At 41.6% G+C, this 15501-nt stretch overlaps 1 protein-coding gene across 1 annotated transcript in view; it reads left to right on the top strand.

The window, feature by feature from the left end:
- The first annotated feature begins 5716 nt into the window (after positions 1–5716).
- The window catches only part of VPS4B (vacuolar protein sorting 4 homolog B), a 29105-nt gene continuing 19320 nt past the window's right edge, over positions 5717–15501 (top strand). Inside the window, exon 1 of the mRNA XM_008704961.2 lies at positions 5717–6005. Coding sequence (XP_008703183.1) covers positions 5979–6005 — 27 coding nt within the window. The 5' untranslated portion in view covers positions 5717–5978. The remainder of the gene's footprint in view (positions 6006–15501) is intronic.

Genomic DNA, 15501 nt, shown 5'->3' on the forward strand with positions numbered 1-15501 from the left:
AATATGAAATCTCACATATTTCTTACGTTAAGAACAGAGCATTAATTTCTCCTATCTCCTTTATAGGGATATCTTGTAAAGTATTACTGTGATAGGCACACTCCAAAGGACCCCCAGTGAGTCATGCCCTTGAATAATCCTCTTCCCTAAATGCAGACAGACCTGTGACTTCTTCGAACCAAAAGAATATAGCAAAAGTGAAGGGGTTTTACAAATGTAATGAAGGTCCCTAATTAGCTGACTTGGAGTTAATCAAAAGGGAGATTATCCCGGGTATGACCTAATCAGGTAAGTACTAGTAAAAGAAGGTCTGAGCCTTCTCTGAGGTCAGAGACTTGAAACAACAGAGATTGGGGGTGGTGGGGCGTGTGTGCGTGTGTGTATGAGAGAGAGAGAGAGAGAGAGAGCCCCCCCACCCCCGCATGCGCGCGCATGCGTATTCCTGGTTTTGATAAAGACAGCTATCATGAACTCTACAGACGTAAAGAAATGAATTCTGCCAACAGCCTCAGGGAGCTTGGAAGCAGATCCTGCCCTAGTTGAGTCTCCAGGACCCACAGCCTAGCCTGCACCTTAATTTCAGCCTTGTGAGACCCTGAGCAGAAAACCCAGCAAGGCCAGGCCGGACCTCTGACCCACAGAAACTGGGAGATGCTAAGAGTGTGTTGTTTTAAGCTGCTGCGTTTGCGGGTATTTGTTAGGCAGCAATAGGAAATGTATACAATAGCGTTTAAAATAATTATTTGTGACACTATAAGCATTTCCTTTAAATTAGGAAGAAGACTAGGATGAGTGCTCTTGACACTTTCAACATCATAAGGGAAAGAAGCAAAGGTATCACTGTCTGCAGATGTTTTTATTGTTTATCTAGAAACCCCAAGAGGATATAGTGTTAATCTATTAGAAACAACATATGTGCCAAATTAACCTACATATACTCATGGTTTCCTGCATACAAACCACAATCAGCTAGAAAATATAAAGAGAAGAAATTATACTACTTATGATAGCAGCAATGACACAATAAAATACCTAGAAATAAGCCTAGAAGAAACGCTCAGAAACTATACAAAGAAAAATAATGAAACTCTACTGAGAAGCATACAAGAAGACTTGAATAAAGATATGTTTTTGAAATCTGAGGGAAATTCAAAATCGTAAAGATGTTCACCTGCCCTAATTAATCTACTGATTCAATTCCAAAATGTATACGCTTTTTAGGTGGAACTTGACAAAGTGAAACCAAAGTTGACATGGAAGAATAAATATAAGAAAATCGTAACTACCCCTGCCCCTGGCACTCTCTCTCTCTTTCTCTCTCAAATAAATAAATCTTAAAAAAAAAACCATAATTAAGATTTCAGACAAATCCTTGTGAGAAATTGTTATATGCTAAAGGTAACCTTTTAGTTGATTGGAGAAAAAATGGGTGCTAAATAAATAATACTGGGACAATTGATTACCAGTTTGGAACAAATAAAAGTAAAACAACAAAGCTCGATCTTGACCTCAATTGTTAAACCAAAGTAAATTCCAGAGAGGTCAAAGATTTTATGCAACAATAAAATGTTGAAAGTACGGTACAAAGATATAAGTATATTGTCATTGTTTTAAATAATCTAGTAGTGGGTAAGTTCTTTCTAAACATAATCAAAAAAGAAAAAGGAAAAGAATGATCAATGTAACTGTGTTGAAACTTAAATTTTCATGCCCAAAAAAGCAATAACAAAGAACAAAATGGGAAAATATTTGCAACACATATACAAAAGAACTTCCTTAATGTACAAAAGACTTCAATAAATCAATAAAAGAAAGCTGAAAAGGTGAGCACCACAACAGAAAACTGGACAAAGAATTTGAAAACAGTTCAACACAAATATGGAAATCCAATTTAAAAAAAAAAACCTCTTATTGTGGAGAATTTTAAACATATAGAAAAGTGGAGAGAATGGTGCATTGGGCAACTCCCCCACCCTGCACCCATTCCCAGCTATGACAATCATCAAGGCAGTAAGTCATGGCCACTCTAGTGTGTTACACACACACACACACACACACACACACATACACTTCCAACCTACCCATCCCTACACTGCATCATTATGAAGCAAGTCATTTTATCTGTAAATGTATCAGAGAGCATATATAAGATTAGAAAATGCTGTTTTCTAAAATGTTGCTATTATAGTACCAAAGATCAATTATTTTTTTAAAGATTTTATTTATTTATTTATTTATTTATTTATTTATTTATTTATCAGAGGGGGAGAGAGAGAGCACATGCAGACACAAGCAGGGGGAATGGCAAGCAGAGGGAGAGAAACAGGCTCCCCTCCCCGGAGAGCAAGAAGCCCGATGTGGGATTCGATTCCGGTAACCTGGGATCGTGACCCGAGCCAAAGGCAGACACTTAACCAACGGAGCCACACAAAGTGTCCCAAAGATCAATTAATTAGGATTAATTGAGCTAAGGGTCTTGAAAGAGGGAGAAAACTGAAAAAAAAAATGTAGCACCTGATACTCTCTGAAGGGGAAAAAGGGGAGTTTTGGCTGTTTTCAGCCATCAGCCACAACCGCTTGAATACTGAATCTGGTGCAAGAGCACAGAGGCATTCTTGGACAAAGCTGTTTAGGAGAAGACTTGGGTTGAACAGGAGGGGGGAAAGGAGTTTGAAATCAATTCTTTCTAAGTGCATTATCTGTGTTCCAAGTATTCACAGTCCGGGGGATGGTGGTGTTAGCCTATAAACTCCTTGAGGACGGGCACTTCATCTTCTGCGTGAAAGCCTTACAGTGTATCTGCCCACAGGTAATCAACAACCATGAATAGCTACTTGGATGATCACACCCTCCCTCACGAGGCTGACGGACACTGACATCATCAGTCCAGAAACTCTGTGTGGCTTCATACGAATAAAACGAATAGCACTTATTAAGGAAGGGCTGGGTCTGCAGGGTTCCCAGGCACATGCAGAATGGTATGCTGCCTGATATGGAGAACAGGTTTCCTGCCCAGGAACTGCCCAAGTCACTTCTTACACGTGATCAGCACTGTCAGTACTTTGCTTTCCTTATAATTATGCTCCAGGTCAGGGAGGGAGCTGGTGACTCATCAAGCTGGGACTAGCCTTCTGGGTGGACTTGAGTGACCGTGCAGGGCATGCTGTGAGGACTTTCAGATTAGGCATTTCCTTTAAGATGGTTTGAATGAAATGGACTTAGTCCTGGATGGGCTGGACGAGAGACTCGCTGAGCCTGAAACCATAAATGTCACTTAACAGTCAACTGAATTTCTAAATCTCCGAAACCCTTGATCATGAGCAAGGTGACTTCATTTTCTTCAACAAACCTTGGCTGTTTAAGCACATACTCTATACGCACAGGTGGGGAGAAAGGGCACAGGGGGTTACAAAAAGGAATACGGTGAAGTCTTTGCCCTTGGTGATTTTTACAGTCTAGAAAGATGGACACTTTGTGAGTGAGGTTAACAATTTTTGAGTATCTGCAGTGCTCCAGGCACTGTATTAGGGACTTAGCATGCATTATCTAAAGACAATTCAAGGTCAAAAGTGCTAGGAGAGTTCAGAAATGTTTTGAAGCTTTCTTGAGGAACCAACATTGGAACTAGCACTTGAAGAATAGGTATGATTTTAACCAGGTTGAAGTGGTGAAAGCAATTGTGGGAGCAAGGATGTATTAATCAAAGTCCAAATAGGTGCTGGGCTTCCGGAATGGGACATATTCTGTCTGGCTCAGTACACCGTGTTTTCTAAAGCCTAACACTGTTGAATAGCCTCCTACTTGATCTTCCCACCTCCTCTCTCTCCCTGGTACGTTCTACAAACAACTATGAGACCCATTTTCATAAAACCAATATTGGATTAAATCAGGACTCTACTTAATCTACTTTCTTCTAAAAGGAAGAAAGTTAGAGAGGAGGGAGAGGAAGAAGGGCAGGAGAAAGGGAGGGGGGAACCTTTCAATGAATCCTTACTCCCCATAGAACAAAGTCCAAACTCCTTATCATTCAAAACTTGGAGCACCTGACGGTGCCCATCGGTGCATTTCTAGCTTCCGCTCCCGCCACTCCTTCCCCCAGAGCTCTTCCTGCTTCCTATATTGTACCCATCCCTCACACAGGCCAGATATTTACTCTCCTGTGCCTTTATTCATGCTTTGTCATCTGCCTGAAATGGCCTAGATTCTGTCAAAATCAGTTTAAGATTTTAAGATTCAGTTTAACAGACACTTTCCCCATGAAATTCCTAGCCACTCATTCCAAATTAAGCGGTCTCTCCTCTGTGGCTTCATGGTGCAATCTGCCTCAATTCTACCATTTGTGACTGTTTTATCTTCTAATAGTCGATCTGGAGTCAGGTGAGCTGGGATCAGACTCCAACTTTGCCACTTAAAAGCTGCATGGATTGGGGAACATCTATCTATGTCTCTGAGGTTTAGTTTTCCTCATATGGGATACTTAAGATCGATTTCACATAATTAGGAAATAAGATAATGTATGTGGAAGTACTTTATAAATCATCACACATTTAACATTTTCAGATTTACATTTTTAAACACGTAAAAGGTAACAAGTTTCTATCCCACTAGAATGTAAGCTCCCAAAGACCAGGAATTTTTAAAAATTTTTATTTTAAAATAATAGTTACAGAAGAGTTGCAAAGATATATAGAGAATTCCCACAAACTCTTTACCCGACTTTCCCTGCTGTTAACATCTTGTATATTTATCAAAACTAAGAAATTTGTATCAGTATAATACTACTAGAACTCGGTAGTTGACAATACCTAGTAAGAAAGGAGCGGGAGTATTTTAATTATTTAGGAGACACCAGATGATTGGAAAGAACTAGGGAGTGAGTGGGAAATAGAATGAAGGAATGATTAAATATGTTTCACTTTCCTTTGGGAAGCTTAACTATGAAAGGAAGAAGAAGAGGATTTTGGCTACAAGCACTAGAACGGCTGAGGAAAGTCTTATTTTAGTTCTGCGACTAATCCCTGATACGTGATCTCACATACGGCACTTAACCTCTCACGTCATTAACCTTCCTTAGAAATGGTATAAAAGATATCTGATCTCCCAGTTTCATAAGACTTGTGTTCAGGAGCCTGCTTTCCCACCAAAAACGTGAGCTCCTCGAGGGCAGCAGCCATACATATCTTTTAACATGCTCAGGGCCTCATAGAGCCATGACAATCATTCGAAAAATGCTTGTTGAATGGACTGTAAACTCGAGTAATAAGCCCTGAAGCCTACTGAGATCTCACTGTTCAACTAACACTATGCTATCGCACGCTACTAGCATTCTTCACTATCCTGCGGTAGGTACTATAATTACCCCCATTTGGCAGTCACCGGCCCAAGTCTCCAGCTGGTGGGTCTTAGAAATGGGATGACTTTTTTCGCTCAAAAGCCATAGAGCTACAGAGCACGCTCCATGACATGGAGTGAAAGGAGCCAGCGCCAAGAATTGATCTCAAGTATAAGACATTTGAAAATCGAAGAAAAGAGAACAGATCTTGACTCTAGGTGTCCTCTCTGCCCCTAGGCCAAAGCAGCAGTGCGCCTGCGCCCAGCTTGACGTTCACAAGGCCGGGGAGGGTTTCAGGGATGTCGCAACCGGCCTCGCGATATCCCGGGGCTTAGGCGAGACCGGGATGGCTGAAGACTGGGTCCGCGCGTGCTGATGACGAAAGCGGAAGTGCTGAGGCCAGAGGCGGGACGAGAGCCCGGAGGGGAGGGGGGGCTTAGGATTGCGGAAGTTTTGTGAGAAGGGTCGGGCGGTCCTTGGAACGCCGTGTGGTTTTGGAACAAGTTCCAGAAAGGAAGCTGCCTCTCGGTGTCCGAAAACCCCCAGCGTGCGCACGCTTGGGGCAACACCCGGCGCGATTCGATATTGCCGCTGTTGGCTTCCTCTGCCCTCGTTCTTCCCCAGAGAACCGCCTCGGATCTCCGCCATGACATCCACCTCGTCTAACCTCCAGGTATCACTGTTCTCCCGCCCCCTGGAGAGCCGGAGCCGAGGGGCGGTGCGGGGTTAGGAGTGGGGGCCGGGGAGGAGGGAGGAAGCGGCCGCGCCCCTGGTGCGGGGCGGAGGAGGGCGGCGCCCAGCCGCAGGCGGGAGGGTCGGGCTCTTTCCTCCAGCTTCCGGGGTCGCCCCAGCCCACCGGCTATGTGAGACTCTTCACTTTTGAGCCGAAGTGGGCAGAGCTTTGAACCAGAGGCACCGACGCTCCAATCACTGCAAGAGAGAGAAAAGAACGTAGTGTTTGCAAAGCACTGCTCTGAGCCAGTTGAACATAAGGTGGTCTCAGTTCTCCGTCTCTCAGGCTGGCATAGCGAAGCCTTTCTCTTTTAGCTGTCAGGTGAATAGAACTATGAAGACAGTTTTAGAGTTTGAGGGATCCGTGAGTTCATTGAGCTGTGCGTTCATGTGCACTCTACAATGGCTCCCAAAATGTATACAAAATCAGGGAGTAGACTTAAGCTCCTTTGTGCTCCACTTTCCCACCCCTACCGCAGCGAGTACAGTATTTTGTACATAAATCATAGACTCCTAACTTCTAGACATAATTGTTGGATCTCTATGGAATTCATTTGAGAAGAGAAATTTCTGAAATAGTTCCTCCCATCCCCACAATGGATCTGAGGTGTCAGAGGGGTTTGGAATGTGTCTTAGCCTCGAGGACTCCCCGTCCACTAGTTCAGTTTGGGGAAAAGACCAGCGTGAAATGCCTGTGTTGAATCCTTGTCTTGGTCTTGCAGTAGTTGATCAGACACTTATTGAGTGCCTGGTGCAAGCTCCAAGGATAATGGAGGACCTGCTCAAACCAGGGTAGTTGATCCTAAAGAAAGACCACTAAAAGTAGATCCATTTAAATAGAGCTCAAAAATTCACCAAAAAAAAAAAAAAAAGAGAGAGAGAGAGAGAGTTGGGGGAGGGAGGAGCTTTCCTGTGACTTTCACGTTGAAAATGTAAAATATTACGTTTTAAATATCTCAAAACATAATTGCAACTGTGACTTAGTCCTTAGAATCAAGAATAGGTCATATGTTGATTTTTGTGTGTATCTTTTCCAACAGGCTTCAACAGGCTTGCATTAAAAAGATATAACAATCTCCACTTAACATTGTTCTTTGGTTTTTAGTTTTTGATTTTTTTTTATTTTTTATTTTATTTTTTTTTTTTTGGTAGCCCCATTCAGAAAGGGTCTTTCTGGTAAATGTTCTTGGAAAAAGTATTGTCCCTTTGAATATTAAAGGTAATTTCTTTTGAAGTACTGTCTTCATCCTTGTTGGTTTGTCAGTTAACTCATTTTATTCCACTAACTTCTCATTTGTCAAGACCTTGCATGTAATCGGGACATTCCGCAACATAATTTTCATCCATTTACCGATACCTTTTTTCTTTTGTAATAACTGCACTTTTCATTCTAAACTTCCGTTTGCATCATATTTGAATTGGGGCAGGTGTTCCTCAGTGAATCAGTTAAAGATTGACACATAGTAAAGGCATGTTGCTGGTGGTAAACAAGGAGATGTTGAGTTATAATTGTATTGTGGTTGGGTCATAAGTGCCCTTTCTCATTCAATCTTTTTAACCTTGTAACCTAGAAAATTTGGATGAAGAATATTCAAATAACAAATAATTTTCCCAGCGAACAAGGCAAGACTCCCCATAACCAGATGCTTATAATCTAATGGAGGAATGCAGATAACTAAAAATCAAAATTATAAAATAACACAGTAGTGCTGTAATAGAATTAGAGGTTAGTGCAGGAGGGCAGAAAGGAAGGGCTTATCTAACTCTTCAAGGATAAATGAGAAATGTTTCACAGAGGAGATGATGTGAGCTTACATAATGTGAAAGGTACTGACACTAATTGTCCACCTGGTATTTGGTGTGATCTTATTTAATCTTCAAAACAACTCTTCAATATTACTTCAGTTTCACAGTATAAGAAACTAAAATTCACTAAGGTAGTGATTTTAATTAGTATTGAAGTTAGTTTTGAATCCAGGTTTATTTGCTTGTAAGTTTGTGCTTTCTTTCACTATGAAGTTAAGCCTTTTTGGACAAGAAAATGGGATGCATTTCAGGTAAAGACAAAGAATATATACCTCAGTCTATAAGTATAATAAACCTTGGAGAGGGTTAGGAGAAATTGAAGTAATGCAGTATGCATAGAACTCAGCTTACTCAGTCCTAAATATGCCATTAGTTTTGCTAAGTCTTAGGGAATCATAAAAGTAATATATCACTCTTGATTTCCAAGGGCTTATATTCTGATGTGAGAAGACATATAAAGTGGCAGATGGGGATACTGTGTGATCTTTGGAAGCATGGACCAGAGGTAGTGGAAATTCAGAGGAAGTATAGGCTAGGCCACCTGGAGTTGTGGGGGAGGGCTTTGCAGCAGGAAGACCATGACTATGCTGGTGCTTGGAGAAGCTGGAGTCTTATAGGGAGATAGTTGGATGGTATATTCCAGGTAGAGAGTACACCATAAACAAACGCCTGAGGTCTGAGTTGTCCCTAGTTTGCTGTGACTGGGACTGTGTGTAAGATGGGAGGACAGGCCAGTTAGGCCATGGAGAGGTGTGTGCCACACAGAGATGATTGGTCCTTCCTGCTGTAGATGGAGAATCAGAAGGTAGTATGCTCAGGTTCTTGTTTTAGAAGGAAACTACCGTCTGTGTACAGGGGACAGCTTGATTGGTAGCTAGCCTGGAAACAGGGAGACCAGTTAGGGAGGCAGGGTTCTGTGTGATGGAAGATAGTGAGGGCCAAAGTAGTGTAGTACCTGTTGAAGAAGAAAGGATTGATCAGAGACCGACTGAAGAGGAAGAACAGTCAGGCTGGGCTCCACATTTAGAAAGAGGGGCAGAAGGAGTCTGGGTTTTCTTCCAGATTCCTGGGTTGAATGGGGAGGAATTGGTTCTGGGATTACCAGAAGAGGGGCATATTTGCTGGCCAGTTGGATACATAAGTGTAGAACTAGAGAGAGGGGACCAGGCTGGAAACAAGGGTTTGAGAGTTAATAGTGTACGGATGGAAGCAGAGGTTGTGGGCATCCTGGAGAGTTCATAGAATGAGGAAAAACAAGAAACAGGTAGAAACTCTGGAGTAGTGGCATTTAGGGCGAGAGAAAAGGGAGCCTAAAAAAGAATCATTATATAATCCAGAGTAAAACCAAGAGAGAATGGTGCCATGGAGGCCAAAGGAGGAGGAGGCCACGTCCAGGTGTCTGTTAGGAGGGTTAAATGCTGTGGAGAGTTAGGTAAGTGTGAGACCTGGTAGTCAGCAGGAAGCATTGCCATGGAGGAATCAAGGAACTGTGATGAACTTGGAGTTCTTTTTGGGATTTTGCTATGGAGGTAAAAAGATGAGTAAGGTAGTATCTAGGGAGGAACCTAGGAATTGGGGAGAACAGGTGTGTGTTTTGTTTTGTTTTAAGATTTTTATTTATTTATTTGACAGAGACAGCCAGGGAGAGAGGGAACACAAGCAGAGGGAGTGGGAGAGGAAGAAGCAGGCTCCTAGCAGAGAAGCCTGATGTGGGGCTCAATCCCAGAATGCTGGGATCACGCCCTGAGCCGAAGGCAGACGCTTAACAACTGCACTACCCAGGCGCCCCAGAGCAGGTGTGTTTTAGTTTGTGTTTTGTAGATAAGAGTTTGAAGTAGGACTTTACATACATGTTTATGCTGAGGAAGGCCCCCCAAAAAAGGGGAGAGGGTCAGGTTGGGAGAGCAGTAGAGTGGCATGTAATTGACAGGGTGAATATCAGAAGGAAGGTGGGGATGGTCTCCAGAGCATAGGGAAAAGAGCATAGGGATTCTCCAGAGCATAGGGAAAAGAAATAGCATTAACAGAGGAAAATATCCAGTGGAGAAAGATTGTTAGAAATTATAGAGGTAGAATAACCAAAAGGCAGAAGATTTTGAGAAAGCAATTGGGGATTTTTTTTCATTTGTTCAACAATTTTAGTAAGTACCCAGTGTGTTCCAGGTACTGTTCCAGGCTCTGGGGATAGCACAGTGCTGCAGGTGAAGCCCCTGTGCTCGTGCTCATGCTCATGTGCTCACCTTTATATTAAAGGAGATAGGCAATAAGTGAGTATCCACAAATAAATGTAGTGATAAGCACAGTGATGGGATGGGGGTGAGGGGAGACCTGAAAACAGGGATGAAGGGAGTACAGCCTCTGAAATAGATTAGGGCGGGCCTCTCTGAGGACTTGGCATTTGCTCTGTGACTGAAAAGGAGACTGTCATGCACCTGTGGGGGGAAGGGCATTCTAGGCAGAGGAATCAACAGTGCACAGGCTGCCTGAGTGAAGGTGGACTAACGGGTTGAGAGGCAACCCAGAAGGAGCCAGGGCCTGGGTCATTGAAGGCCTTGTAGACCAAGACCATGACCCAGCAGTGGGAATCCATCAGAGGGGGAGCGGTCCTTCACTAGTTGCGCTAAGGACTTCACGGTGTTGAGTGCGGAAGCCGGCTGACCACTTAGGAGGCGAGGTGGTAGTTTGGACAGATGTGTTAGTGGATTGAGCTAGGGTAGTAGCGATGGAATGGTCAGATTTAAGAATAATTGGCACTCCAGAACCATACAAGACACAGTTAATTTCATTTCAGGTGAAAAATGCTAACAGAAACAAGGGTGAAGTGGGGTATTCAGCAAGGGAAAAACAAATGCATATTCTCGAATCATCATCTTTGACTAAAGGTTTAACATGTGCTGTCTAGTACGGTAGATACAAGTAGCTATTTAATTTTAAATTTTACTCAGAATTTAAAACTCCTTAGTCACACTAGCCACAGGTGCTTAGAAGTCGATTGTAGATAGTGGCTTGCATTTTGGACAGTGCACATAGAGTCACATCCATCAGAGAAAGGCTGGTTTAAAGTCATTCATAGCATATTCAGCGCTAGGATTAAATACTGACTGTAAGAGTTTTCTTTAACCAGCAGTGTGGTGCCAAAAAAAGGACTAACTGCCAATGAGGGGGGTGTGTAGCTGGAGAGGTGAGAGGCACAGCAATTCAAAATAATAGAAAATTGTAGCTAGAATAAGAAAGAACTTATTTCTTCTGCATGGCGTAGCCACGGAGTCTTCTGCATCCATTTTTAAATGACCAGGTGCACCAAACCACCAGTTGACCACGTGTATGAGTACTGTGACTCCACCGTGCCTAGCTTACCAAACTTCTGAAAATTTAGCTTCAGGTTCAGGCTATTTGAACTGTGAAATATGTGCTACTACATCTTATCAATGCTAAAACACCTCCAACAGATGGAAGGCCCATTCCTCCCATTCACAGTTTTCATTCCATCTGTCTGCAGTCCATAGCAGCTGCTTCAAAATATAATATTCTCACATCTGATTGGTTTGGGACTGTTTGAATGATTTTTTTGTCTTATCTTAATTATATGCTTATTTTTACTCTAGCATCGCCATGATTCTTTTTTCTACTGGCTCTTATTTCTGTTGAATAGTTTTACTACCTGGATGAATCCAGGTGGAATGTTTTAATAAACCATGCTTGTTCTTATATATATGTGTGTTTTTAAATATTAAAAATAGTTTTTTAATGAAAGTTTTATTTTGCAATAACCATAGGTTCATGTGCAGTTGTGAGCAATAATAGAGAGATCCCGTGTACCCTTCACCCATTGCCCGCAGTAGTAGCATCTTGTAAAACTACAGTACAGTATCATAACCCGGATGTTGACATTGATATATTCCACCAATCTTACTCAGATTTTCCAGTTTTATGTGTACTTGTGTGTGTATGTGTGTATATATATATATATATATATATATATATATATTTTAAAGATTTTATTTATTTGAGAGAGAGAGCGTGTACGCACAAGCAGGGGGAATGGCAAGCAGAGGGAGAGGGGAAGCAGACTTCCCACTGAGCAGGGAGTCCGACCTGTAGCAGGGCTCCATGCCAGGACCCTGAGATCATGACCTGAGCTGAAGGCAGCCACTGAACCGACTTAGCCATCCAGGAGCCTCTGTACTCATGTATAGTGTGTGTGTGTGTGTGTGTGTGTGTGTGTGTGTGTGTGTGTTCAGAGTTCTGTCACATGGGTAAGTACCTTCTGTCCCAGTCATGATATAGAGTAGTTCTATCCAGGGGCGCCTGGGTGGCTCAGTTGGTTAAGCAACTGCCTTCAGCTCAGGGTCATGATCCTGGAGTCCCAGGATCGAGTTCTGCATCAGGCTCTCTGCTCAGCGGCAGTCTGCTTCTCCCTCTGACTCTCTCCCCTCTCATGTTCGCTCTCACTCTCTATCTCTCAAATAAATAAGTAAAATCTTAAAAAAAAAAAGAAGAGAAGAAGAATAGTTCTATCCACAGAGATCCCTCCTGTGGCCCTTTGAGAACCATAATCACCTCTCTTTCTCTTCCCCCACCCTGCATCCCTGTTTCCTGACAGTACTAATATGCCCTCCATCTCTGGTTTTATCATTTCAAGAGGTTATATAAATAGAATCATACAATATGTAACCTTTTGGAATTGGTTTTTTTCACTTAGCATAATTCTCTCAAGATTCATTCATGTCCTGTGGATCAAGGTAGTTCCTTTTCATTACTGAGTAGTACTCCATGCTATGGGTATATATACCACAGTATGTTTAACCACTCTATGGTTGAAGGACATCTGGAATATTCATGTATAAATTGTTGTGTGAACACAAGTCTTCATTTCTATGGGATAAATACCCAGGAGTGCAGTTGCTGGTTCATATGGTAGCTGCATGTTTACATTTGTAAACAACAAACCAGTTCCCAGAGTGACTACCATTTTACATCCTACCACCAATGTATAAGTGATCAGTTCTCTGTATCCTTACCAGCATTTGGTATTATCGTCACTTTTTCTTTATTTTGGCCATGCTGATAGATGTTTTGAAATATCTCATGGTGGTTTTAATTTGCCTTTCTCTAGTGGCTAATGATTTTAAACATCTTTTTGTGTGCTAATTTGCCATCAGTATTACTTTTTTGGTGAAATGTCTGTTCTTGTCTTCAGCTGATTTTCTTTTTTTTTTTTTTTTTAAGTTTTTTATTTATTTATTTGACACAGAGAGAGAGAGAGAGAGAGAGAGAGAGAGAGAGACAGCCAGCAGGAGAGGGAACACAAGCAGGGGGAGTGGGAGAGGAAGAAGCAGGCTCCCAGCGGAGGAGGTTGATGCGGGGCTCGATCCCAGAACGCCAGGATCACGCCCTGACCTGAAGGCAGACGCTTAACGACCGAGCCACCCAGGCGCCCCTCAGCTGATTTTCTACTTAGATTCTTTTTAAACTGTTGAGTTTTGGGAGTTCTTCCTATATTCTAAATACTAGTCCTTTCCTAAATATGTAGTTTGCAAGTGTTTCTCCCAATCTGTAGCTTGTCTTTTCATCCTATTAACAGGATTTTTTACAGACCAAAAATTTTTTAATTTGATGAGATCCAATTTATCATTTTTCTTTTCTTTCTTTCTTTCTTTTTTTTTGAAGTATAATTGACATATAACACATTTGCTTCTGGTGTACAGTATGATTCATTATTTGTATAGTGAGTTATCACTGCAATAAGTCTGTGTAACATCTGTCACATTTCATTTTTACAAAAATGGTTTTCTTGTGATGAGAACTTTTAAGATGTACTCCCTTGGTAACTTTCAGGTATGTAATGCAGTATTATTAACTGTAGTCACCATACTGTACATTACATTCTTATGACTTACTTATTGTATAATGAGAAGTTTGTATTTGTGGATTCCTTCACCTGTTTCACCTTTCCCACTTATAACTACCAGTCTGTTTTCTGTATCTGTGAGCTTGGGATTTTTTGATTGTGGATTTTTTGTTGTTTAGATTTCACACATAAGGGAAATCATATGGTATTTGTCTTTCTCTGACTTACTTCATTTAGCATAATGCCCTAAAAGCTATTCGTGTTGTCACAAATGCTGAGATTTCTCCTTTTATGGCTGAATAATATTCCATTGTATATGTATACCACATTCTCATTATCCATTCATCTATCTGTGGACACATAGGTTGTTTCCGTATCTTGGCTATTTTAAATATTGCTGCAGTAAACTTTGGGGTGCATATATCTTTTTGAGTTCATGTTTTCATTTTCTCTGGATAAATAGGAGGGAAATTGCTGAATCATATGGTAGTTTTATTTTTAATTTTTTGAGGAACCTCCATAGTGTTTTCCTTAGGGGCTGCACCAATTACAGTCCTGGCAACAGTGCACAAGGGTTCCCCTTTCTCCACATCCTCACCAGCACTTGCTGTTTCTTGTTTTATCGATAACAGGCATTCTGACAGGTGTGAGGTTATTTGAATTTCCCTGATGATTAGTCCTGTTGAGAGCTGCTTCATATACCTGGGGGGCATCTGTTATACCTTTGGAAAAATGTCTGTTCAGATCCTCTACCCATTTTTTAATTGGATTGCTTGGTTCTTTTGCTATTGAGTTGTATGAGTTCTTTATATATTTTGGATATTAACCCCTTAGCAGATACATGATTTACAAATATTTTCTCCCATTCTGTAGGTCGCCTTTTCATTTTGTTGATGGTTTCCTTTGCTGTGCAGAAGCTTTTTGGTTTGATGTGGTTCCACATGTTTGTTTTTGCTTCTGTTGCCTTTGCTTTTGGTTATCAAATCCAAAATATCATCCCCGAGACCAGAGTCCAAACTTATTTGCTTGTATTTTCTTTAAGGAGTTTTACGGTTTCAGGTCTTATGTTCAAATCTTTAATCCATTTTGAGTTAAATTTTCATGGATGGTGTAAGACAGTAGTCCAGTTTCATTCTTGTGCATGTTGCTGTCCAGTTTTCCCAACACCATTTCTTTTTTAAGATGTACTTATTTACTTTAGAGAGAGAGCACACGAGCAGGAGGAGCAGAGGGAGAGAGAGAGAGAGAGAATCCCAAGCAGACTCTCCGCCGAGCGCGGGGCATGATGCAGGGCCCAGTCCTGTGGCCCTGAGATCACGACCCAAGCCAAAAGCAAGAGTCAGACACCCGACCAACTGCACCACCCAGTCACCACACCATTTATTGGAGAGACTGTCCTTTTCTCTTTGGATATCCTTGGCTCCTGTGTGGTAAATTAATTGACCATGTATGTGTGTGGGTTTATTTCTGGGCTTTCTCTTCTGTTCCATTGATCTATGTGTCTGTTTCTTATTCTAATACCATAGTCATTTTATATATCGTGCTTTTTGGTATGTAGTCTTAAGAACCCTTTGCCTAGCCCTAGATGCTAAAGATTTTCTGTTTTCTCTATAAAGATTTTATAGTTTCACATTTTATGTTTAAGTCCATAATCCATTGTGAGTTAATTTTTTTTTCAAATTAAATAGGCTAGAAGTCCAGGTACGGCATAACTCAGCTGGGTTCTAGCTCAGAGTTTTACCAGGCTGTCATCAGGGTGTCTGCAGGGCTGCATTTTTGT

Source organism: Ursus maritimus, unplaced genomic scaffold (genome assembly GCF_017311325.1).
Source record: "Ursus maritimus isolate PB19 unplaced genomic scaffold, ASM1731132v1 scaffold_18, whole genome shotgun sequence".
Classification (NCBI taxonomy): domain Eukaryota; kingdom Metazoa; phylum Chordata; class Mammalia; order Carnivora; family Ursidae; genus Ursus; species Ursus maritimus.